General features: G+C 53.9%; 1 protein-coding gene across 1 annotated transcript; it reads right to left on the bottom strand.

Moving 5' to 3' along the window:
* Positions 1 to 1,530: 1,530 nt before the first annotated feature.
* On the bottom strand, positions 1,531 to 25,850 carry SLC27A4 (solute carrier family 27 member 4). Its single transcript, XM_044440133.1, has 14 exons — positions 25,457 to 25,850; positions 18,508 to 18,622; positions 17,910 to 18,076; positions 14,885 to 15,279; positions 14,498 to 14,656; positions 13,104 to 13,173; positions 12,104 to 12,195; positions 11,070 to 11,179; positions 9,702 to 9,911; positions 8,848 to 8,974; positions 8,041 to 8,178; positions 6,593 to 6,757; positions 6,083 to 6,229; positions 1,531 to 4,318 (listed from the first exon to the last, which is right to left on the bottom strand). The coding sequence occupies exons 2-14, from the start codon at positions 18,508 to 18,510 to the stop codon at positions 4,161 to 4,163; spliced, it is 1,941 nt and encodes a 646-aa protein (XP_044296068.1). The 5' UTR covers positions 18,511 to 18,622; positions 25,457 to 25,850; the 3' UTR covers positions 1,531 to 4,160.
* Between the last annotated feature and the right edge of the window lie 518 nt (positions 25,851 to 26,368).

Below are 26,368 nucleotides of genomic sequence, written 5' to 3' on the forward strand. Positions count from 1 at the left end.
CTTTTTAAATTCACAGGCTCCTCGAAAGCGGCCGAACAAAGCCGGAGGGCATCTCAACAATGGCAGACCCCTGTCTCGGCCTTCAATAGGGGGCTCTAAACAGGCGTTTAACCTTCAGAATAGCTGAAAGTGATACTCAAAAGCAGCTTGGCCCTTTATTATGGCTGCACCAGGGGCCATTTGGATGGGTTCTCCACTGCCCTGGCCTGCATCCCTTCCAGTTATACCCCAAATCGGCGCTTTCTTTGGCAAAGCCAGGGAGCGTGGGGTCTTTCCGGCTCGTGAAGCACCCCATGTGAAAGGACAGGCACTCTTTGCAAGCAGGGACATGGAAGGAGGGGTGAAATAGGTCCAGTGCGCACTGGAGTGCAAACGCCCCTAATTTTGCACATTCGCATCGATTTGCCAATGGAAACTTGGCTGTCTCTCGCGATTCACCGTTCTCTGAATTCGGGCTCTCCAGTCAGAAAGCCTGCACAGAAACGTGCGTTGCGAAGCTTGGTGCGTCCAAGTGTGAACGCAATGGACAAAAACAGTGGTCTGTTAAAAAGTAGCTTAGGCAAATGGTTGACAAAAATGTTTGCCTAAGGAAAGAAGTACAAAAATCTCAAATTTCGTATATTGAAACATGTTTGGGGCAAATCAAAGTTAAGATTGGAGGAATTTGAATGCGATGCAGAGGAACTGAAATGGGCAGGTTTGTCCAGCTCTGGGTTTAGATGACATGGAATGTTCCAAATTTTGGATTTCCTAGCTTTTCAGAAAAAGGTTAATATTTGGTGAGCAGAAAATGGCACTCAGATGTAGAACAGTAAAGTACATGTGATGTTTCCAAAACTCATGGAAGGGCAGAAGGTTTTTGGTTTTGTTTTGGGCTGGAGACTTTCCCTAGAACCTCTTGTGCTAGAGATGCGGACAAGTGTTTCTCGATTTTTCAACCCACACTTTAAATCTTTGGAAGTTGCATCTTGATCCTGATGCATTTAAATTCATGTGCAAATATGTAAAATAAGGGTGTACTACTAGGGCCTTTCACTCACACACCACGGCTTGTTCCAGAAGCCAGTTCAGGGCAAGCTATTGTGCGGTCAATGATCAGCAAAGGCAGAAAAGCCTTTGGCAACACAAACGAGAACTGGAGAAAACGGAGTTGGCACACAGCACTGTTTTGACCAGCCAGCCAGCCAGCCTGCACGATATTTCGTTTCATTCACCCTCACCCTCCGTTTGGGTCCTCATCTGGCTTTTTGTGGCTGTCCTCCTTCCTCCTAAATGATTCCTGCATTTCCGGAGAAGTGCGGCTTCCCTCCGCCGCCTGGGCGGGGACATAATGAACGGCACTCACATCTGAACAGTGGAAATGAGGGCGTAAAGTGCGGCGATGAGAAATCTGGGCAGGGGTCCTCAGGACAAGGGCTAGCATACGCCCATTTTTCCATCTGTGAAGGCACACATACGCAGAGCTGTGCTGGCTGCGACGAGATGCATCCTTCGTCCTCTCCCCGTTCCCGAAAGCACAAGATCAGAACACAGTGTTGACATCCTTTATTAGACGTGAAGGCGCCATTTTCTTCCCTGGTTCCACTGCAGGAGTGACAAGCCAGGAACGTCTCAACATAACCGACCATGTCATGTGCTGATCATGACAAAGCTTCGGGGGCAAAAGACCGTTTGGGCTCCTCTGTTCATGATGCTTTCCTTTCTCACCCTGTGTGCACACAGGGACACCCTTGGCATCATGTTCCCTGAGTAGAGGTTGAAGCAGCATCCACATGAAGAAGGACGACTTTCCCCTATCCTGCCAAGTTTGGAGAATTATGCAGTCCTTCTGACAGACGGAAACACTAGAAGGAATTGGCGGCATGAGATGTTCAAGGCTGGGCCGGAGGATGGCGGGACGTCCGGCTCCTCCACCGGGCCCTGGAAGGCTTACCCAGCCAGGGCTGCTGCTCTGAGCGACACCTGGATCGGACCCCCCTCCCCGTCCCCGTCCCACAATGCCCCAGAGAGCCTGGAGGCTTTATGGGAAACCAAAGCGGTGGGGGGCAAGGCCCAGTCGCCCAGCACTGCTCAGAGGAATACAGCAAGAGTTAGGCGTACAATTATGGCACAGTAAGGCAGAAACGTTTGGCCTCTCTCATTTCTATCTGCACATCTCCACGCAGCGCTAAAACAGCTGTTTGCAGCCTCTGTGCCCTGTGGGAGAAATCGGGGGGGGGGGGAGAGTGGAGAGAGAAATGGGGGCTTGGAAAGATGCCCTGTCCAGCTGTGAACTCCGGGCAGCCGGCAGAATGGACCGGGGGGGATCCAGGTAAATTGAGGAGATGGGAGAGAGCTGAATCCCATGTTCTTCATGCTGTAAGAATGGCGTGATCGTATTTTAAGAGACAATTTGTTCTGACTCAAGCAACACGTCGGAAGCAGCCACCGGTGAAGTTCGACCATGTGCCTTCCTGCCAAATATTGCCTGTTTCGGGTGCACTGAAGGTCTTTCAGCCTGGGGGGCAGCATTCCCAGGTTCAATGGGGGGCAGCGTTCACCCATCTCAACGGGCATTCCTGGGGTTGTCGCCTCCCCAGGAGCAGGTCTTTCTAAAGCCAATGGGCCAGCGCCCACTGACAAGCAAGTTGCCCCAAATCTTTGCCTCGCAACAGGAAAACATACTGTTTTCACATCCCCCTCGATCAGGGGTCTCAAACTGGCGGCCCGTGGGCCACTTGCCAGGCTGGGCGTGGCACGGGGTAGGGGCCCTGTGGCCTTTAAAGTGCCGGCGGCGCCTGGGCCGGACGCAGGATGAGCGGCCCACCACCGCCGCGGTGGTGGAATACTTGATGCGGCCCAGCCTCACCCAGACTCTATTTCCAGCGGCCCCCAGATCAGTTGAGTTTGAGACCCCTGCCCTAGATAATGTGAAGCGCCAGCTAAGCTGAGGGGACAGGGTATCTTGCAGGGCTGGGGGCAGTCGGCCTCAGCATCCTTGCCGATCAAAAAATTACCAGCACTGTATCCCTGCCATCTTAGCTCTGGTTTGGAGGATGGACAGACAGCCGGATAGGGGACATACTCTTGATGTTGGCGACAGCAGCACATTTCAGAGCAGATTTTTAAAAGCGGAACTTGTGAACCTCACCTCTCGTAACTGCCTGCTAGAAGCAAATGAATTGGGGAGGGGGAGGGGGCTCCCAGGGGGCCTCTGTCACTGAATGCGCAAACCGAAGAAGTGACCGCCGGTGCATTTTGCCTCTGACCTTTTCGCAGCCTGTCCCCAGCAGAAGAAGTGGAACAGAGACAGGCACCAGTGCTTGTGAGACAGAAACAAAGAGTGGTGCTTTTTGCAAGACAACCACACAGAAGGACCAAATCCAGCCAGCTTGCACAGAGCAGCAATCGTGCCCTTTAAAAAATGCAATAAATTACAACGCGCGCGCACACACACACACACACACACACAAATCAAGGTCCACTCACGAAAGTAGAAAAGAACCCATTCCCCGGAAAAAGAAGTTGAGTCATGGTAGAAACCTGTACTCAAGACTACTTGCCCAGCCTTTCAATGCCCGTTCCGCAAACTAGAGAGAGCATTTTAGCAGCCAGAAGGAGGCATTCCCCCTTCCATGTTTTGTTTTTAAAGAAGCAGTCACAACCCATCTCTCCAGGTGCGACCATTTCACACTTCGGCTGAATTCTGCAGAATGCCTTTGCTCCCACCGGGGCTGCTTGAGCGGCATGGAAAGAAAGCACCACGGCGCCCCCTAGAGGCACTCCAGAGCCCTTGCTGGTCTGATCCTTGGCTTGGCAGGGGGAAAACACAGGGGAAAGGGGGAAATGAGGGAACTCAAGGGGCAGAGTGTCCGAATTTCGGCCTCCCCCAGCAATTGTCCACCTTCTACAGGGAGGGGGCAGCCTCCATTCCCATGAAATAAAACGTGATGCCAACATGTTGCCTTGCTTTGGTATCCAGCTCTCCCACATCTTTCCCAGGCCAGCATCCTCCGGAAAACCTGATTAAAAAACATGAACACATGAACCAACCAACAAGCTCCCAAGTTGCTGTGCCTCTTCTTATATACTCAACTCTTTCCAGCTCTCGGTTTCCTAGCCAAGTCCCGGCCTGTACACTCCGAAAGGGCCCCGGAGCCACGAGAAGAGGGGAGAGACTCTCAGAGCTTCGCCTGTCCTGCCTGGATCCTCTGGAAGATGGCCTCATCCAGCGGAAAGTACCGGCCTTGTCTGGGCTCCAAAAAATAAAGCTTGTCCTTCACCACACTGGGGTCATATCCCTCCTTACGCAGGTCCATTTTCTGGAACTTGAAGGTACCTGGGTTGCGGGGGTCGAAGGGAAGAAAGAACAACCAACAGTAATAAGGAATTCCATTTTTCTATTTCCTTCCCTGCTGATGGAGAGCAAGAGGAGAGAAAGAGGTAAGCCGCTTTGAGCTTTTAAAAGAAAAAAAGGCAGGATATCAAGCTAATAAATCAGTCAGTCAAAAGCTAATTAACTTCCTACTCACTGCCTCTAAAACAACTTGCAGCCTTCCAGATGTTTCACTACATCTCCCATCAACCCTAGCCAGCACACCCAATGGGGAGGCATGATGGGATTCATAGGCCAACACATCCAGAGGGCCATGACTTGCCCCAAGGAAAAGCTACGTGTTGCCCAGCTCAGCTGAAGTCCCTGCTTTGAACAGCTGGCTGTGCCAGCCCTCAGCAGCTGGACTGAGCAGATTCCAGGAGGAAGAGGCACAAGAGAAAATTTATCTTCTGAAAGCTGGCTTTTCTTTGGCTTCCTATATTCCAGCTTATTTACAAGAGCTGAGCAGGTCTGCTGAGGATGGGGGGGGGGGTCCATTGATAGGGTCGCCGTAAGTTGGAGATCGCTTGGCTAGAAGCCTCTGACCCAGAAGGGCCCACAAGAGGGCACGTTCCCTGAGCCCTGCCAACCCCACACTGGCCCTGCACGTGCTGGCACAGACAAGCAGGCCTTTTCAGAGAAAGCAGCTTGCCACCAGTCCAACTTGTGTGTAAGGTTCAGGCACAGCAAGAAGCGCAACAGCAGCACCAACACAGCCAGTAAATTAGGCAGTCCAAGTCCAGTCATTCTCCAAAGCAAGCCAGGGCCCCCGCCAGGAGCAGACCAAGCACAGGCCAGACGGCCAAAGCACCATCAAAGCGGGCCAGAGGCAAAGAGCCAAGAAGGTGTACCAGGGCAAGGTACCTGTGGTCCACAAGCAAGGCCCACGGGCCGGAGGAGCCGGGCACCAGCACTCCCCCACCGGGAGAGACGCAGAGACACTGAAGCGCCTTCTGGCGGGCAGGGCCGCTTCTCAACAGCTCTCCCAGGTGCTGCTCAGGGAAGCCCAGCAGGTGCGGCTGCTTGGGAGCAATCCTGCAACCAGCTTCTTACTAGCTCTGCCCAAGGGCTCCCAGGTGCTGCTCATGGAAGCCCAGCAGGTGCAGCTGCTTGGGACCAATCCTGCAACCAGCTTCTTAATAGCTCTGCCCAAGGGCTCCCAGGTGCTGCTCATGGACGCCCAGCAGGTACAGCTGCTTGGGACCAATCCTGCAACCAGTTATTCCGGTGTTGGCCAGCAGGGGGAGCCCTGAGACTGGTGAATTTTCTCTTTTGTTAATTTGCTATGTTGTAATCTGCCTGGAGAGTCCTAAGGGACTATTAGTCTGGAATACAAGTTTAATAAATAAAAATACAAAATACGAAAATAAAAAATAAAAATAATGAGAAATGAAATGACTGAAGGGTGGGAGATTTAGGACAGATCTGGGAAAGGCGTTTTCATGCAGTGCAGCTTTCGTAAGATGTGGAATTGTAGAGGGGCTAGGACAAAACCAGTCAGGTAAGCCTCACAGTGAATACTAGTCCTGATGGCTACCAGCATTCCTGATCATCGGCCACGTTGGCTAGGGATGATGGGAACTGAGGCCCAAAACATTTGAAGGGCGCCCGGTTGGATACAGCCAATGCTCTGATCCTAATGCTGTTGTGACCTCTGAGAAATGCTTCCAAACATGCAAAGCAGACAATAATATGAAGACGCTAAAAAATAACTTTGGAAGGACTCACTCGTCTTCTGCACTTTTGAGAGGAGCCGCAGGAAAACGGGCCTCGCGTACGTGGGCAAGGCCTTCTTCATCTCGTCAGCGAAGCTCTCCAGGTCACAGGAGTTGTCGGGGTTCATGATGGCCGCCATCCCCGCCTTCCCCTCCGTGCCTGGAAGACAGTGAAGACCCGTGACGTCTATTCTTGGCTTCCTCGGCCTAAATTAGGCATTTGCACAGCAAAACGGTCAAGAGGATGCGGGACCTCAGGCCTGGGGGCAAATACGGCCGTGCAGGGAAGCCCCTTCCCACCTGCCTAAGTGTCTGGGGGGCTCTTCCCTCCGTTGACCAATCCCAACCTTAGGCTCACTCTAAGTGGGAGACCACAGAAGCCCTCGGCTAGCAGCCTTTGGCACAAACCGCGTCCGCAGGAGAATCTGTGAGTGCAGATTCTCCGGGATGCCCTGGGAACGTCGCTCTGCCTTGGATCCCTAGAAGGAGGGAGAGGAAGCTGGCTCCCGGCATCGGCCCTTACCTGGCACCTCCACCCCGTAGACGACGACATCCGTCATGTTCAGAATGCGGCTGAGCACCCCCTCGACTTCCGTGGTGGAGACATTCTCACCCTTCCAGCGGAAAGTGTCCCCGGTGCGGTCCCGGAAGAACATGTAGCCCAGCTCATCCATGATCAGGACGTCGCCTGCAGCGAGGAGAGAAACCCCCCGGGAGGAGGCGATGCTTCAGTTCTGGAAAACAGACCCTTTGGGGCCCTGCTCTCCCTCGGTTCCAGACGGGAGCTGGCTTTCCCCCTTATTTCCTTTCAAACCTCGGGCAGTCTTTTTGCTTAAGAGCTCTTCTTTCCAATATAGAGTTGCAGCCACCAGGAGATGAGTCTCTGTGCATGAACAGAGTGATTTTCTGAACCCAAACTGGAAACTATTTCTGAGGACCTTTCTGTTTGGTAGCCCTGCCCCCCCCACCCCCCCAGGGATGCCCCTGTGGACAAGGACCAGCCCCCTAGATCTACGCTGGCCCTCTAGTTGGGGAGCCCTTCAGGGACTGGATTGGGCTCATCCTGCTCCTCTTCCACGTCTCCTCCTGGCACCTCTGAACCTCGGTGACGAATTAAATGCCCTGCAGCAGAGGATGGACTTTACCTGGCACCAAAAATATAGTCAAGCTGGTGCCAGGCAGGCCTCAGTGGGAGTCCCATTCCATAACTTGGAAAGTTCCACCACTGAAAAGCTCTTCTCATTGCTGCCACCATCTGAGCCCCCCTCGGTGTCTGCACCCCTCGCTTCGCAGCTCGCACGGTCGTCATCCAAAGAGTTGGTGCCTTCCTGGCCCCAGGGAATCATGCCAAGAAGAGCTGCCCCTTTCATTCCCAAGAGCGACAGCACCCGCACCCACGATCTCGAGGTGCTTTCAAAAGTAACATGAAAAAGGCGTCATTATCCAAGCCAAGAAGAAAGCACCATGGGTCCAGGAGGGTGGGCTGGGGTGTCCTTCCATCCCCAGTGCTCCACCGATCGGCTCAGGGCTACGTAAACCTCTGCAACGCAAGCTTAGTGCAGTCCCTAAGGAGGGAGGAAGCTGGCTTCGGGTTTGTAAGAGCCACATTTTGCTTTGCTAAAATCCCAGGTTCTGCCTACTGGAGAAGTAAAGGGCTCCGAGCCCAGAAATGTGTCAGAAATTGCAGAATGGAACAGATGATTGCATCGAAATCCTCTGTCTCCAGAGGCCCCTGGTCTTGTGCTCTGTCTCTCTCTGTTTCTCTCTCTCCCTCCTCACTCTCACATACACACGTCTCCATTTCAGCAGCCTAGTTCAGGGATGGAGAGTTGTTTTGCTCTTGCAAACGATGCAAAGTCAAAAATCAGTGCCCATCTACTCTCGGCTGCCCAGAGACTGGCCTGCTCACACGCCGGCCTCCCTGCGAAAGATTCTCCACAGCCAAAACCCGCTGTGGGGACACAGGCTCACCGGTGAGGTAGGCGAAGTCCCCTTTCGTGAAAACGTCCCGGGCGATCTTCTTCGTGTTGGCTTCGTTGTTTAGGTAGCCGTCGAAGCGCTGCAACGGGTCGCTCTGGATGATGCGCCCGACTAGCTGGCCCGGCTCCCCTGTGGGCAGAGAGGGAAGCACAAAGGCACTATTGCGCTAGGCGTCGTTTGGAAAGGAACCATAGCGCTCTCGGTATCGTACGATCTGCTCGCCACGCCTAAAAAGGGACGTGGCGGAGCTGGGAAAATGCAGGTGCCCAAGCGGCTCTGATCCAGGGACGGGAGGGCTTCTCCGGCAAGGAAAGGTGGCAACATCGGGGACTGTCTGGGGCTTTGCGTTGGGGTTCTCCTCCCACTGGTAGAGGGACCACCTTTCTATTTTAAAAGGTATTCTAAAAGTTAGCCATTTTAAGGTTCCTCCAGTCACTCTTGCTTTTATTTATTCTATTTCGATTTAGTTTGATTTGCTCGATGTTTGTTTATGGTTTCATACTGTATCACTGTTTTAATTCTGTGGATGTTGTTATCCGTTGTTTTAAATGCCCGTAAGCCGTCCTGAGAGATTTCTATCAAGGACGGCATACCAAAGCTTTTAATAAATACATTAATAAACTAGAGATATTTTTAGAAGTGGCAAATGGTACGTAAATCAATTAAGGTTTGTGGTTTTTTGTTTTTAAGGGAAGGGCGTAGAGGCAACGGAGGTCTCTTCCCGCCTGCCCTCCCTCGCCCAGCTGGGGCCGCAACCTCCCACCCCAGGATCAGGCCCCAGCGCCCCATGCTGCTCACCTGGTTTACAGCGGATGCAGAGTCCGTCTGGTCCCCGGACCAGCTCCATCGTATCCTCGTTCACTCGGACCAGGTTGATGGGGTAGACGCTGGGAAGGAGTCTGCTGTTGAAGCCACACGCTCCGAACTGCAGAGGAAAGGCGGGGGAGACGTAAATTTGCCGGGGAGCTGCAGATTCTGATTTTGGCCCAGAATCCCCCAACCACCCAAAGGGAAAGCCTCTCACGGGCAGCGACTGTGGCCACAATGTGACTCTCTGCACTTTGCAGCCATCCTTTGCAGGAGCCTTTGGCCACTGGAAACGCAAAGGAAGAAAGTCTCCTTGATTCAGGCCACGGATGCTACGTGGAAAAGGCTCGGTGTCCAAAGTTAGGGCAGCTTGGATTCCTGCAGTGTCGGGCTGCCCTGGAAGACGCTTTAGAAGCCGCAAGTAGTGGAAAATTCACCAGCCAGATGGTTGACTGGGCCAGTGCAGACAGAGCGGCTTTTCAGAGAGCGCCAGGTTAAACTGTGGCATTCACCACCACCAGGTCTAACAACGGACGCCGACGGGGATGACTTGAAGTGGGGTAGACAATTCATGGAGAGGAAGGCTAGTCCCTATGTATTTGCTGGTATCTGTTCTGATCAGGGTGCGTATCTATTCTGCTTTTGTATCGTACTGTATTGTATTGAGAGGCAGTGGTTAGAGGGTTGGCCTAGGACTTGGGCATTCTGGGTTCCTGCTGAGACAACGTCCCCCTATGGCCAGACAAGGAGAAAGTTCTGGCCAGTCGGATCCCGGTGGAGCTGGGCTCTTGCCACCCGATGCTGCGGGCTTCCCTGTGGACGCCGGCTGGACGGCGGCCTCCTACCTTGTTGTCAAAGTTGCCCACGCTACAATTGCACTCCGTGGCGCCGTAGAATTCAGCGATCTGAGGGATGCCGAAGCGCTCGGTGAACTCCTTCCAGATGGAGGCGCGCAGGCCGTTGCCCAAAGCCATGCGCACCCGGTGCTTCCATTCCGCCTCCTGCGAAGGCTGGTTCAAGAGGTACCGGCAAATCTCCCCTATGTACTGCACAACCTGAAGGAGGCAGAGGAGGAGGAGGCGGCGTCAGTGCACGGTGGGACGCGCCACTGCTGGCATCCACATTTGGACCTTGGACCCTTTGTCCTTAAAACATCCCAGCCGTGCCCTTCTCTCGGGGCGGATTTGGGAGATGTGGAGGGGCCTCGCCAGCCTGCGGCTGAGACCAAGAGCCAGGCTCTTGCACACAGCCCCACCGCTGGAGCCAAGGTTGGGGCTGACCCAGAGGGGCCTTCCTGTCCTGGCTCCGCGATTCCGGAACCGTCCCCCAGCTCAGGGAACCATTCCTGCCATCGGTATCTTTTCAGTGCCTGGTAAAGCTCTTTATATTTCGAATGATCACAGCCCATCACCAAACCAGGGGTTCCTTTCCTGGGCTGTCCGTGCTCAGCAGCTCACGGTCAAACCACAGTGCAGGGGGTGTACGTAGTGTCAAACCACGGTTCAGTGACAACCCAAATTCTGGGCTGCCGCTGTGGGCAGAGATTCCTCCTTAACAGTTTTTCTTCCGCGACCAAATAAAAACAAAACAAAAAAAAATGACAAGGCACCGGGAAGGCATGGAAGGTTCTGAGTCAACGATCCTAAAGTCTGGTTTCTGGAACATTCTGTGTTTGGAACAGGGTAATATAATAAACGAACTTGCTGGGAAGAAGCCGCCTCGTTCTGCCACTTCTTTTATTCGCTCTCTCAGGACAGGCAAATCACCCTTCCTGGAGCTCGAGGGAATTAGGCCGAAGAGCCTGAGCGCCCTGGCTGTGTTTCGACCGCGTTTTAATCTCGCCAGACACTGGCTTTTCTTGGGCTGCTTGTCCACCACGCCGAAGCGGTGCTCTGAGCACTTGCGCCCTGCGCACACCTTGGAGTTCCCCTGGACGTGCCGGAAAGGTGCTTCCCAGGTGCTCCGTTTTGCTGCAGCGCAGCTGGCGCGCTGCACCCACGAGGGCTCGCTATGCGAGGGGTGTGACTCAAGGGGATGCGGTGGGGGATGGCCTCCCACAGATCCACCGCTTCGCACGTGGCTCCGCAAGCCCCTTCGTCGCTGGTTCCGAGAGCGACGGAGGCGCCGCCTCGGATCTGAGCGCTTGTCGGCGCCCCGAAGGCGGGGGCGTCGATTCCCCGACCCGCCTGCCCCCCGCTCACGCTGGGCCTCACCGTACAGTTGTACTTCACACAGTCGTCCCAGAACTGAGAAGCCGAGAACTTTTTCCGGATAACCACGGTCAGTCCATGGATAATGCACTGGCCGATCCCAACAATGTTACCTGGCAAGGAAGACCGAGTCAATCATTCTGCACTGGCCACTTCAGCCTGTATGGGGGGTGGGGGGAGCTCAATAACTCAATCCCCCCCCATATAAAACACCTTGCAGAAAATTGCAGGCCACAGAACACGCTCCCCAGAGAGGTCCACCTGGCGCCGACCTTATATTCTTTTTATTAGATTATTATGTATTATTATTCATAATTATTTATTATATTCTTTTATCAAACCCCTTTTTATCTTCTCGTTATTTTAATGTTTAATTGATTTTAACTGGGCTTTTAGTATATCAAATGTCAGATGCCGTGGCCTTTGTTTTATTCTACTCATTTTTTGTAAGCCGTCCCGAGACGCTTGAAGTGGACGGGTTAGCAAAGCTTTTAATTAATAAATAAGAACTGAATGATGCAGAGATGCTGCTGCGGCTTCTGTTATGATTATTTATATCCTGCCTGTTCCCAGTGATTAGGACTCAAGGCAGATCACAACAGAAGCCGTCCAGAGACTTTAGTATAGGACGGCATATAAAACATTTGCATAAATAAATAATTCCGGCCCATGTGTGTTTCCCCTTCCACTGTTCTCAACCCTTGAATTCTTCTGTCTGAGGCTTTTCTTGAAATCAGATGCCCTCCTTTCTCCTATCCAGATCCCCCTTCTTGCAAAAAAGGGGTCTTTCACAGACAGATGTCTTAAAAGACAGAGAGAGAGAGGGAGAGGGAGAGAGAGAGAGAGAATATGAATGAATGAAGATATACAAATGCATGCCCCGTTTTGCCCTGTGGGCCCACGTCCCACATTTTCCCATGCCTTGCACCACCCCAGGTTCCCTTCCAATCAATCCACGCATTTTGGCCGGGGTTTCTGTCAGTGGGTTGTGTGAATGAGTGCAGACTCCTCTTGCGGGGACCGAGGGCTCGAGGTACCTGCCGAGTGATACAGCGGGAGGCAGTCATAGATCACATCGTCAGGCCGCATGTGGAAGCCGTTAAAGACCAGGGTCGCCATGCGGAAATACCTGGGGGAGAAATAGAGGGCCCTTCAGCGTTATCAAGTCTCAGCAGAGTTTTGTTTAGCACTTGGCAGCGGGCAGAAGATATTTCTGGGGTAACTTCCGTAGCGCTTCTGCACTTCCGATCTCTGCGTGTCTGCCGGCTTGACTGGACAAATTCACCCCCATCGTTTGCCCCAGAACTGCTTTGCGATCCAAGCACAGAAGACAAGGATCCTATCACACAAAAACAGCTGCAATCGTTTTGACCTCTGTGCTCAGGCTCGAAAAGGCAGAACCCCCGGCCAGGCATGGAGACCCGCCAGTATTTTTGCCGATTCAGAATTGCCCTTCCACCCAACATTAAGACGCAAATGAGGTTTAATAAAATTGCACTGCAAATTTCAGCAAAGCAAGCCAGATTTACATTTAATTACATTTAATCCTGATTTAAGACACGACCTGATGCATTATTTATGTATTTATGTACCCCGAGGCTTTGTTGCAATGGGGGTGGCATAGAAATGTTTTAAATAAATAAATAAAATAGAATGTTGAGACAGGAAAAGCAGCCTGGAACTCCAAGCAGGCCCCAGTCAGATGCAAGAAATTTTCCTGTCTAAACATACCAAGAAATGCATTTATTTTAACATGTATATTCTGCAGACCAGTAGTCCAAACAAGACTCTCTAGGCAGATCACCAAAGAAGCAGAATCAAAACATGTACACCAGTAAAGCGAACCAAACAACAAATGCACGATACAACAAAAGCCAACAATTTAAACAAGATACTAGCATGGACACAATCCATGCTAGTATAATATACAGAATTGTGTTTTCTTTACGGAGTGTTGGCTACATGACAGTTTGTTGTCTTGCAGGCTTTTAAAGACCCCCCAAAATGCACCCTGCCAGCCCCCCTTGCTTCACCAACCTGCAGTGGACAATAATAGCGGCCTTTGGCAAGCCAGTTGTGCCAGAAGTGTAGATGTAGAACAATTTATCTGGAAGGCAAAGGAAGCGGAGAGAACCCAGAGTCACATCGGGTGCTATCAAGGCAAGCGAGTGCGGAGCTAATACCATTTTCCCCCCAAAATAAGACCAGGTCTTATATTAGTTTTTGCTCCAGAAGACACATTAGGGCTTATTTTCAGGTGATGCGTCATGTTTTCATGCACAACAATCTGCATTTATTCAAATACAGCCCCGTCGTCTTCTTCTGGAGCATCGTTATAACTCTCCAAAGCCTGAACTGTGTTGCAACGGATGTACTAAATGCGTCCGTCTGGCTGATGAACTTAACTGGGGCTTATTTTAGGGGTAGGGCTTATATTACGAGCATCCTGAAAAATCACGCTGGGGATTATTTTCCGGTTAGAGCTTATTTTGGGGGAAACAGGGTATGTGCTCTGCAACAGAAGCAAAATCTAGGGGTTTGTGCACGGCGTTATACCAGCCAAGCCAACTTCCTTCTGTAGGAGGACTTAACTTTGAGTATTGGACGGAAAGAGCACCTTCCGTGGCCGGGGGACTGCTTTGAACGGCTGACTGTATGGAAGAACGTATTGTCAGCTGTGGCTGATGCCCTTAGAAGACTTGACCTTCTGCCAGGAAAGTCTCAGGGATGGTGGTAAAAAGTAACAAGGAAGGAAGAGCCGCCTAGGGGTCCATTGGCAAGATAGGTGGCATATAAGTGTATGGCGTAAGTGGCATATAAATCAGTACACAGATCAATAAATAGGAGCTGGGAAGTGGCACCATGGCTGCCCCAGAAGGCAGGCAGGGAGCATCCGTGGAGGAGACACGCTGCTCTGGACATCTCCTTCCTGCACTGGAATACGGTTTTTCTGAACCGTACCCCCCAGGCCAGGTTCTGAACCATGGACAGGGTTCCCACAGAAACTCTGAAGGGCTGTGGGACTTCCTGCATGAAAGGATCGTGCTGGCTGGGCAGGCCCTGGCCGCACTCAGGCCAGGCTTTTCAATAGCCCAGCGACCCAGTGGCCAGAACCACTGCTGGGTAATCCAGGGGAGTCCCTGTGCGTTTCACTCCTCATGGGCGACTGGGGATGGGCGACTGTGGTCTCACAGAGGCTCTTTCCCACCCCCTTTCGCTTGTGGCATGGGAAACGGCTGGAACTTCTGCTTTAGGCCACCAACTGACCGAGTTGTGTAGCAACACCCCCGCTGGGAAGGGCTGGTGGGGTAACTGGCGTGGCCTCTTCGCTAGGCCTGTCTCTAGATTCTGGACCCTCACTGAGCATTGCAGAAGGTGCCCCGAAGCCCGGAGTCCAGCGGGGAACAGCCCTCTCCGCTGTCTGTACGTACCTAGGAACCCTTTGTCTGGTGGCTCTGGCAAGTGGCCAGAGGCCTTGGCAATCAGGGGGTCCAGGTGTTCTGTCCCTGGGGGGACCTTTCCTGCTGTCCAGTCACCAGAAGAGAACAGACGAACCGACTTCGCGAGGGAAGGCTGGACTTCCTGCATGGCTAGAAAAGAGGAGCGGCGTTGGAGGGCACGGGGCTCCAAATGCCCGTTTTTCTGAGGCTAAAAGCCCGAAATGCCTCTCCGAGCATCTCTGGTCCCACCTGGAGCGGGCTCCCCAAACGCTTTTCCCGGACCAAATTCAGTCCTTGGGCTGAAAGTGATCCGGGGCCGCCTCTAACCCGCACCGAATTGCTCGCCCTGCCAATCCGTTCCCCACCCCTTTCTCTCACCTCCGGCCAACTCGCTCCCAAACACCACCGCCTTGGCCTGGGAGATGCCGATGCAGTGCGCCAGGGACTCCTGCCGGACGTTGGAGTTCAGCAGGGCCGCCTCCACGCCGATCTTGGCCATGCCGAGCCAGAGGCCGACGTACTGATTGCGTGATTCCATGAACAGGGCCATCACGTCCCCGGAGCGGAAGCCCTCCTCGTGCAGGAAGTTGGCCACCCGGTTGGAGTAATCGTCCAGCTCTTGGAAAGTCCATTTCTCGCCCGTGCCCTGGAAAATGAGGGCGACCTTCTCGGGGTGCCTGAGCACCGTTTGCTGGAAGAGCTGCGGGATGGTGTACCTCTTCCTCACGTACCACCAGATCCTCAGCCGCGTCAGGGCCACCATGCTGCCGGTCCTGGAAAGGGAACAGGGCAGGTGTAAGAAGGGGCGTGATTTCAGCCAGGCTGGGGTGGGGATGCAGAGGACGTCTTCATTTGCAAGGGTGTTCCGGTACATGCCTGTGTCACGTCTGTGTGAGATCCGCGATTCATGTACGGCCGCTCTGGCGTACTGGTGAGAGCGCTGAACTGCGGCTCGGGAGAGCCAAGTCCTCATCCCCACTCAGCCATGGAGCTCTTTGGGTGACTTTGGCCGGGTCACTCACTCTCTGCCTGAACTACCCCGCAGGGTTGGTGTTGTGAGGATCACATGGAGCCGGATAAGCCGCCTGGGCTCTTCGCAAGAGGAAGAAAGCTGGGATAGACATGCGATGTGATCACATGTTTTTAATTATATCCCACCTTCCGACTGCAAGGAGCCCAAGGTGGCACAGGCATGCCTCCCCCTTTCATCCTCAACAACAAACCTGTGAGGTTGGTCGGGTGAGAGTGAGGGACTGGCCCCAAGTCAGCCAGTGAGTTCCACACTCAGGACAAGAGCGCACGAGTCCCAGTCCAGGACCAAGCATGACCAGGACCTCAGTCCTTCATTTAATGCTTTCATTGAATCCCCAGTGGCAGAATCCAGACACAAGTCTTGCAAAACACACATCCCGAGAACCATGACGACTCCTGGTTCCGGCACTCTCTTTGGGCCCTGTGCTTTTTATCCACAAATCCGCCTTCCACATCCTGGAGGCCTCCGAGGACGGGGGAAAGGCAGTCGGCACAGTGCTCAGAGAGCAGTGGCCACGATCCGGCAGCTTTTGTCTGTGCTGCTTGAACCCGGGGCCGGCACATGTGCTTGTGACGCCGTGCTAATGAGTCCAAGGGAGGCTGGCAGGGCCGCCTCTCCCTATCAGGTACGCCCTGAAAGGTGCCCCAGATTATATTTCCATACGTGTGCATGTGAGCAGGTTTCTTCCTCCAGAACCCGTTCTGCCTGAAAAGAGGCAGCTTCTTGGCACGAGATGAAGCGAGCTGTTTGCTGAAATCTGATCTGGAGCTCTGGGAACTCTGACTGCAAATCTGGCGGCCGCATCCAAAGTCCAACGTGCATCCTGGCACGGAGCGTGGCCACCAGGGAGGGGCAGGCCCTCGGCTCTGCACTTCTCGGTGGGCAAAATCCTGCTCCGTGCAGGAACGGGGACGCCTTCCTGTTGCGCTCCAGTCTGCACAGAGCCCAGCAAGCCGTTGTGGATGGCGCCGTAGCTGAGAGGCCGTGGCTCTTTCCCAAGGGGAATGACATGAGAATTAAACTTTGGGTTGCAAAACATGCAAAGATGCGCAACCCCGTGGGTGAGTAGGAAAGCGTCCTCTGAAAACGTTTGCAAATGCTAGAATGTGAGCCTGTTTACTTAAATACATCCACTCTTCCTTCTGCAAAAGCTCAAAAGTGCAGTTGCATGTTTTAATCTACGGTGGGATACCCGGATGTTTTTTGTACAATGTCTCCTTGCTTATTTTGCGGTTTTCCTGTCTGTGCAAACAAATGACAGCTACATACACAAACGCAAATGGAGGAGAGCTTCCAAGGTGAATGAACTCCACCTCCCAGCAGCCCTGATCAGCATAATAAATAATCTGGGGTGATAGGAGTTGGAGTCCAACAGCATCTGCTCTTCCTCCACCAAGGAGGGAACTCGGGGAAAGCCAGGGGAGTGTTTAGAACGGAAGACAGAATTAAGGCACGTGCGTTTTCTGAAGGTCTCGTCCGCCACCTTCTCCTCACATCCTTGGAAATAAATTTGGGGAGGGTTACTTCTCAGGAGAAACAGCTCAGCTTGTGCTGCTCCAGCAGCAGTAAAACTGACGATGTGAGATTTTCTCCTTCTAAACCTCTGGAAACAGACTTTCAAATAAAAAAAGCCTTGGAGTTGCAAGCAGAAACAGGGCATTCAATTGCATTCATAATTTCCCTGGAAATGCTTCCAGTGAGCAACGTATGTCTCCTTCCCCCACATGAGCCTTTCCTGATAAGGTGGCCTCCAAAGGTTTTGGATTGCAAGCCCCATCAGCCCCAGCCAGCCGTGGCAGGTTCTGGGGTGCAGCCCAATGCAGTGACTGCTGGACAAAGGTAGGTTTCTTGTTTGTGCCTTCAGGGGGAGAAAGTCCCTTGTTCTGTGTGCCAGGGATTTACAAAATGCCCTGCCGTTGCTTCCTTGAGAAGGGATGAGGAGAAGTGGCTGGACAATTGCTAGTTTGGGGCTGCAGCCCCCCGTTAAGGAGGGGAGATGCTCTCCTGCGGTCAGGCTGTTTGTTCATTTCATCCTGGTTGCCTGCTCTGGCCTGCGATGGCTCCGTAGCATCTCAAGCAAAGGGTGCTGTCACATCACTTCACAGGAGCTTTCTTACTGGAGATACTGGGAAACAAAACTGGACCCTTCCCCAGCCAGGGGTCCTCCAGTCTGAGCTACGGCCCCACGGACAACCTCTGGCTTTCCGCGCAGGAGCCTGCCTTCCGCAGCCAAGAAGGAAGCCCCTGTGCTTTGTTTTGCAAAGAATCCACCCCAAAACGGACGCATGAGAACCATTCCGGTAAAACCCACAAGGGCGTCCGGCAGAGCAGGGAAAGGGAGAGAGACTTCCCCCAGCACGTGCGACTTACGTGAGATCCCGCCTGATCGTCTTGACAAAGATCCGAAGGAATTTCCACCCACCGGACCCCAAGTAGAATATCAAGAGGGCTGGGGCGACCTGGACCCACGGCAGGTCCAGCAATAACCGGAAGACCACGAAGAGCAGCAGGAGAGCCAGGAAGCGATGCCTGTTGGCCTGCGGGAAGAGACGGCGAAGTGAAGCGCCCCAGCGGAGCCGCGCTTGGCGGGGCCGAGGGCCCGTCGGCGCCGACCTTCCCGTCCACACAGTTGCCACCTTGCTGTCCGTGGCAAACACACAAGCAGGGCACGAATGCAGCAGCACTCTCCCACCCATGTTCCCCAGCAACTGGTGCACATGGAGCCACTGCCTCTGATATCAGAGGCATCACAGCCGGTTGCCGGTCCGAGCCTTTTCCTCCAGGAATCTCTCCCGTCCCCAGAGGGGTGGCCACTGCGGAAGAGGTCAGCTTCGGCAAAGCGCCTCCCTAGAGCCCTCGCCCCGGGAAGGTCTTCTGTGGGACGGGCACACATTGCCCCACCTTTGCTAGACTGCAAAAGGGGGCTTTAAAAGGAAATAAACCGAAGAAACAGCCAAGTTAGGCTTACCATATTGTCCCGGCCGATTTGCCCCTTATCCCAGGCAGCCTTCGCCTTTCCCAGCGCCTCCCCACCGCTTGGCTTCTCTTTCTCCAAACAGAGCAAAGGAGGTTAGGACCATAACCTGGAGAGCAGTGAGATAAAACCAATCTGATAAGGAGGAGTCCAAGGGCGATCCTTGATCGCTGGTTCTTATCCGGGCCTATGGGGTCCTGGCAGGTCGTCCACACCCACACGGGCGAGGGGTGCGGTGTGGGTTCAGCTCCCTTCCCTCGAGCATGTGCCGGGTGCGCTTGCAAAACTTTGCAGGCTAATCCGGCCGGCTGCAGCACCATCAGGGCACGCTGGCTAATCCCATCATTAACGGCACAGATGCAACCTTCGTTGCGTTAGCCAAGCACAGGTAAGGCTTTCCTTTCAGCTCTCGCCTGCTTGGCATTCTCAGTTTCGTTTGTCCATTGCCGGTACCTCCCTTGGGGGCGTCTGGCTGCTAGAACGGCACCGGCACCGGGAGGGCCAGGCTGAGGAGCATCACAGCCCCCGTACTTTTCTCCTTCCCAAGTGATTCTTGAGAAAAAATAAATGCAAAACTGGCTGCGAAACAACGTGTTGCTGAAGACGGGATGTTGAAATAAAACTTGCCATCCTGCTGGCATACGCCAACCTGGCCTCTCCCAGCGCCTGCGGGTGATGGAGCGCCGGCTGGATGCCCACGTCAGGAACGCAATTGGCATAAGGTCCCCCGCGTGCGCCAGCAAGCTCACCGGGTGCCTTTGGCCCAATCACTGACTCTCAGCCTAGCCTACCTCATAGGGTTGTTGTGAGGATAAAGCGGAGGAGAGGAAGAAAATGAAGTTAAGGCCTTGGATGAGGAAAAAGCCAAATATAACTACAAAGCAATAAAACAGATGGCATAGAAAAAGCCCTGTGGAAGATTGACTGGCGGAGGGCAGCTGGGCACCGAACCCAGCCGGGAGGGCATCTTGTGTGCTGTGTCGTAGCGGTACCAGGGCTCCCAAGGACCCCGCGAGAGCCATCTTTCACTGAGAGGGACTACCTGCCATCTGCTCCCTCTGAGCTCACACCAGCACCTAAGTGCACCAGGTGCTGGGGAACCTGGGTAGGAAGGTACTGTTGCACACCTGACCCACTCGAGGATGTCCCAGGGCCACAGGGAACCAGATGGGCCTGCTAAGCTCTCGAGGTTCGGATTCTGGGAGCAGCACCAGACCAAAGGAGTCCTTTCCTTGACCTGCCCCGAATTTCCACCCATCCGTGCCAAGGGGGACCCCTCCAGGCTCTAGTGTTATGGGAGAGGGCGAAAAAACGCCTCCCATCAGCCACAGCTCTTCATCCATCTGCCACACAGCCCGTTCTCTAAGGCAGAAGCTCCAGGCGGCAGTTTAGGGGCTATCTCGTGGCAGCGGGGGGGGGGGGTGGATTTTCCAGCAACCAAATTATGCTTTCCTGTAATAATGCAAAGCGTTTCAGGGTGGTTTGCACTCGGGAGCTCTTAAAGCACTGCTTCCAGCGGAGAGGAAAATCGCTCTAAGCGGTTTGTTGGCACGCAACCAAACAGCCGCCTGCTTTTTTGGACTTTCTCTGGGGACACGGAGAGAGGAACTGTTGTGCGCTTGCCGTGGGATGTGCCGGCCCATGAACGCCCCCCACCCCCAAATATGCCCTGTTTTTCACAGCCCTGCTCAGCTCTTGCGAACGCGAGGCTTTGTGGAATCGACCCTCGCCACCGCTGGACATCCTCTTGCCAGAGGGCCCCGCTTTGCACGCGCGCCCCGGTGCGCCATGTGCTGGGGTTGCGAAACGGCTGTTGGTGCGCCAGCCCTCGCAGCCGCAGCTACTGCCGCAGGAGCGCCGGCTCGCACTCGCCGTTTCCCTCGGCCGCGACGTGACCAGGCAAAAAGGAGGCTGGAGGGTCAGTGGGCAGGCCGTGGGAAGCTCCCCCTAGGACTCTGCAGTTCGCAGGTTCGCACCACACCGAGGCCGTTTGGAGAAAGCCGATCGCTGCGGCCGGGGGCTTGGATCGATCCACAGCTGCTCAGGCGAAGCGGCCGAGAAGACCCCTTGGGCTGCAAGGAAGCCGCCAGCCAGCCTTTTCTTCTCTCTCGACTCTACATCTCAGCTGTGCTTTCTTCTGAAGTATTTTTAGCCTCAAGGAGGGGAAGGCTAGCAACTTAGCAGCCTGGGAGCTGCTCTTGCCCGTGAAGTCAGAATCCAGCTGCCTTCACGGAACTGCACCAGGGGGCACGGGGGGCGCAGCTGCAGCTGCCTGGCCCTCATGAGCTCTCTGGCAGTTCCCTCCAGTAAGAGCTCCAAGGGGCGTACACCACACTGCAGAAAAGCCCCCCGTGCCACCCCACTGCCCATTCAATGGTCGCTCTGGAGAGCGCGCGGCCTTCTTGGTGGTGGCTCCCACTGGTGGAACGCTGTCCCAGTGAGGTCCGACCAGGACCATCCTTGTCAGCTTCCCAGCACCCCTGACTTTCACAGACTACCTTCCTGTAGGTCACCTTCTCCATCTCTGCGATTCCTGATGCACAACCCTAGAAAACCATCTGCCTTCCGTCCCACCGCCACCCACATCCAGCTCTCCGGGATTTCTGCTGAAGCTTCCCGAACGGGGGCAGCCGCTTCTCCCATCTGTCCCAGGGATGGGGGGGGGGGCACTTCCGGGCTTCCCCGCCCGATGCCTTCCAGATGTTTTGAACAAGGAATCCTCAACTATTGCTCATAGCAAATGCAACTGAATAACCAGAGCTGCATAGTAGCGGCCCAGGACAACACGCAATATTAAAACTAAAGTTTAAAAAGTTAAACTATTGCAATGCTGGAAAAATAAGAAAGTTTTCACCAGGCACTGAAAGCCAGTGCACCTTTCTGGGGAGCTCATCCCGTAATGGGGGGCCACAACTGAGCAGTTCCTTCTCCTGGGAGCCACTCACCTCCCTTCCTTTGGAGGGGGCTCCCAGAGAAGGCCCCCCAAAGATGACCTTAGGGTCCAGGTAGGTGCATTTGGAAAGGGGCCTTTGTTCAGGTGACCTGGCCCTGAGCTGTTTAGGACTCTGAATGTTAAGAATGGCGAGGATGAAAGGGTTATAAAGCCCACCTGAGCCAGGATGTACACGAACTCTCTAATTTCTGCAGCACAGAAACAGAATAAAAATTGTAATACGAGCAACAGAAATGCAGAAATAGAATAAAAAGTAAAAACGTAATTTCAAATAAATAAAATAATAAAAACAATGATAAGGAGCAAAGAAATCTAATAAAACTATAAATATACCAATAGCATGAAAGGGCTATACACTGAATATGCCGAAGGGCTTGCTGTGTTAGCTTGTTGCGGAAAAAGCAAATGGGAGAATCATGGGGCGCTGGACTGCCGGCACATTTTCACTGCGCCGTTGTGGGCCGTGCTCCACTCTGTCAGATGCTTCCATCCATGCATCCGATGGGGCGGGCAGCCGTCCACGGGCGCGCATGCCAAAGACGCGCATCCGTCATGAACGGGCCACAGCAGACGCTTTGTTGCTGCGGAAAGCGGCCGCCTTGAGCCCCTCCGGGCAGAACAAAGCACCCATTCAAGCTGCCACGAGTGATGTCACCAGAAAAGGCATCGCGGTGGCTATTTCTCGAGCCCGGCAGCACCTTCCTCCTGAAATGCAATATGCCAACGCACGGCCCCCAGCAACTGTGCAGAGCTCACCGCAGGGCGAGGCCTGGGCTCGGTGCTGCAGCCCCTGCTTTGGGCCCAAGGTCCCCGGTTCAAGTCCTGTGCTCTCCAGGCCGAGCTGCGGAAACCTGTTGGAGTGCCTGGGGAGCCGTTCCTGCCAGCTGGTGCTGCCATTACTGCCTGGAAGGCCAATGGTCCGAGCTGATATACGGTTCAAGAAAGCTTTGCCACTATATATAACATTAATATTTTATTTTTGGGTTATTTTAGGCCAGCTTGTTTTCCCTCCACCCCTCCTCTCCATTTTAGCCTCACAACAATCCTGTGAAGTCGGCCAGGTTGCGAGTCAGGGATGGGCCACCCGGTCAGTTGCATGGCTCAGTGGGGAGTAGATCCTAGATCTCTGGAATACCAGCCCTACACTCTAACCACTGCACCAGACTGTCTCTTCGTGAGAATTTAATTCTAGGTCAACCTGCCCATGGGCAGTTCTATTGAGCTTCTCAGCTTTGAATTTACAGCACACTTTGAGCGACCAGATTCAGTGAAATTTGTGGTTGTGACATGCCGTCACGGAGTCTCTGACTTATGGCGACCCCATGAAAGCATCTTCTCCGGACATCGTCTCCTTGCCAGCCCTGCTCGGGAGGCTGCCCATCTCCTCTCGGGTCCTGCCGTCTTCTTCTGCCTTTGACTTTCCCAGCCCAACCACCCTCCTTCTGCAATGGTGTTGTCTTCTCGTGATGTGCCACATATGAAGCCAGCCAAGGGACCGGAGAGAACAATTCCGGTCGCCAAGGTCCAAGCTCCCCACGAGGAAGGCCATCAGCTGGTCATCACAGCATGATGCGGTTTCTTCACTCCATTACGGATGTGTCAGCCTTTATTCCTCCAGTTCCTGCAGTCTCTGAGCAGCTAATGAGCGCACAGAGCCCTTGTCTCCTTCCACAGGTACCTGCCCAAGCCCTGCGATCACTCCCAGACTCACCCCTCTCCAGGTAGCCCTGCCAGTGAGTGAAGCAGAGGTCTGTGATGAACGGGGCCTTTTCCCTGGTGGCCCCTGCACTGTGGAATCCCCTCCACAGAGAGGCCTGTTGAGTGCCTACGTTGTGCCTTTTTTTCACTACCGGGTGAGGAGCTTTTCATTTCCCTAGGTTTTTCAGCTCTTCTGTTTTACCAATTGTGCAAGTCTACTTTTAGATCTCTGCATTTCTGCTGCCTTTTATTTTCATCTTTCCTTTGATTTTATACTTGTGCTGGTGGTTACTATTATTAGAATAATAAAAATAGCCCAATTTCTCTGAATGGCTCCCAGAAGTTCACAGAAATGCAGAGCACAGATGCAATCAAATGCCACATTCTTTTTCAACAGAGAACATTTAAAAACAGTTCAACCGCTAAAACCATTTCAGTACAAGCCGAAACAACCGGCAAACAATGCCACATCGTCGTGACATTAAATACCTGGGAAAAGCAGGCAATATTAATCTGGTGCCAAAAAGACAGAGTTGGTGCTAGATGAAACTCCTGTGAAGGGCTCATTCTTAACGAGAAGGGGGCCGCCTTTAAGAAGCCCCTACCCTTTGTAATATTTTGCAGGCAGATATATTATCTGTTACTATGCTACTGCATTTCATGATTTTGTTTCTGGGAGCTGCCCAGACAATGTTGACGAGCGGCCAAAATCAAACTGCAGTAAATAAAGAAATAACCATGCGAGCTGGAGCTGATGGGAGTTGAATTCCTAACCAGCCGGAGGATGACAAGCTTTCTTTCACTGCATCTACTCTGTGGAGACACCCTCCAAAATCAGAGAGAGGGTTTTTCCCAGCCAAGCTATCTGACACGACCGAGTGTCTGTCTGTCTGTCTGTCTGTCTTTCTCTTTCCTTCCTTCCTTCCTTCCTTCCTTCCTTCCTTCCTTCCTTCGCAAACTTATATGCCGCCCCATTCGTCTAAGCCTTGGGGCGGCTTACAAATAAATAAATGTAATTAATACAATAAAATACAGATGGAGACAACCTGGCCAAAGTTGTTAAAATCAATGAATCAACGATTAAAATAACATTTGAATAAAAAGGCCTTGGCCTGGCGCTGAAAAGCAAATAACGACGGCGCCAGGCGGACCTCTCTGGGGAGCGCATTCCATAAGTGGGGCGCCACCGCAGAGAAGGCCCTCCTCCGGGTACTCACCCTCCTAATATCCTTCACGGAGGGTTCCTGGAGAAGGGCCTCTGCCACAGATCTCAGGGGGCGGGGGGGCATATATGGACGCAGGCTTTCCTTTAGGTATCCAGGTCCCAAGCCGTTAAGGGCTCTGTAGGTGATAACCAGCACCTTGAATTGGGCCCGGACTTCAATGGGGAGCCAGTGAAGCTGACGGAGGAGTCTTTTGCCTTACTCCCAGCTTTAAATCCAGCAACACCACGGATTCCCGTTCTCTCCCGTTCCACCCCCAGGAAACGCCATGATTCCCTTTATCGCCATTGTCACCACCCACCAAGACGCACTGTCTAAATGGCAACGCCGCTGAGCCAAATCCACTCCTCCCCCCGCCCCCGGGCAGCCACGGATGCCAGGTAGGTGAAAGGTGTGGCCCGCAAAACACACCCACACGGAGGGGACTCTGGCCCCATCTGCCCTGACCCCCCTTCCAGGCGGGACAAGAGCCTTCCCTCTCTTAGCCGCTCCACAGAGTCCTGCTGAGACTCAAGCCACCAGAAAAGCAAGGACGCTCAGCATTCTTATGAAGGCTCATTTTCTGGCCGCTCTCAGCTATGAAAGAAGAGCCTCTATTCCTTTGCAGCTTTCTGAAGGGGGAAAAAACTAGCACTGACAATCATTGGGGCAGGGAGTTAAAAACAGGGGGTTAATTTTACACCCAGAGGAAGCCTCCCCCAGTCTCCGTGTTTCCTGTTGCATTATTTTTTTTTCAAGCCAGCTGCACTACTTGGAATTCTTCCTTGCCTTCAAAATAAAACACCATCCCTTAGAAGGAACCTTAAAGCTGGAGAGGGGCTGTTTTAGTGATGCAAAAGCACAGTAGATCTGTCATCTCTCCTCCCTTTCTCTTTTTCCTTCCCAGGATCCTGGGGGCTGGGGTACATTTTCTATACTCCAGCCTCGCCTGGTTTTTATTATTTATTTATTAAAACATCTGGAGGGCATCAGGTTGGGGGAGCTGCTCTGGCGGCATGGTCTGCAGCAGAATGACGGAGCAGCTGGGCTCCCAGTCCCCTGCCCCAAACCCACAGCGACACTCACGAACCCTCCGGAAAGGGAAAGCGGGAGGGGGCGTGCAGTCCGAGCAGCTCCCAGGACGATGCTCCAGCTGTGGTGGGATGCAGGCTTCGGGCAGGGACACAGGGTCTCTTGCAGCTGCAATCTGGCCTGTGTTGTTTTCCTGGAAACGAGTCAGTCCCATCGAACTGAATGGGGAGTGCTCGTGAGCCGGCCTCTTGCAGAGGGCTGTGTTGCAAGCTACGGGGTGTGTGTGTGTGTTGCACACAATTCTATGCTGGCGCAGTGTTAAGGGACAGCCCAGGAGGACTGGAGCCCCAGACCTTTCCCTGGAAGCGCCAAAGCCCCGGAAGGCTGTTTCCCTGTCCACAGGCACTTGCGGAAACGTTTGGGCAAGAGGCGCTGAGCCTCTCCGCTGCATCCGTTCCCACTGAATTCGCTGGGTTGCCGCACACATCTGCTTCCCCTCCTGCGACCCCCGACCGTCCAATCTTTCTTCCTGGGGGACCCCCCCCCCACGCCATGCAATGCCTTCCTCTCCCCTGCGCACATGGGTGCTTCTTACAGATGGGGGGCACCCTTAAGGAGATGGGATGCTTCCCCGACTCCGGAGCACAGGAAATCAGCGTGCGCAAACGGACGCGATTTTTTCGTCCTGGCGTCCGGGGCGCAGATCATTTCGGCGCGGGCACCCCCCGCCTTCCACGCGCGCCCGCGCGCACCGTGGGGATCAACCGTCGGGAGCTCCGGCCCCCGGGCGGCGGAGGAACAATGCAGCGCTCATCGCCGGCATGTGACGCGCGCGGGGGAGAGCCGACCGAGCGCGGCAGGCGCCGGGGGCCTGGCCTGCGGGTCCCCCCCTCCAGCCAGCGCAGCCCAGCCGCGCACGAGCCGCGCGCCCTGCCTGCGGGCGCGGCGCGCAACCCTGCGCCCCGGGACC

Source organism: Varanus komodoensis, unplaced genomic scaffold, assembly GCF_004798865.1.
Source record: "Varanus komodoensis strain SLA01 unplaced genomic scaffold, ASM479886v1 scaffold36, whole genome shotgun sequence".
NCBI classification, from domain to species: domain Eukaryota; kingdom Metazoa; phylum Chordata; class Lepidosauria; order Squamata; family Varanidae; genus Varanus; species Varanus komodoensis.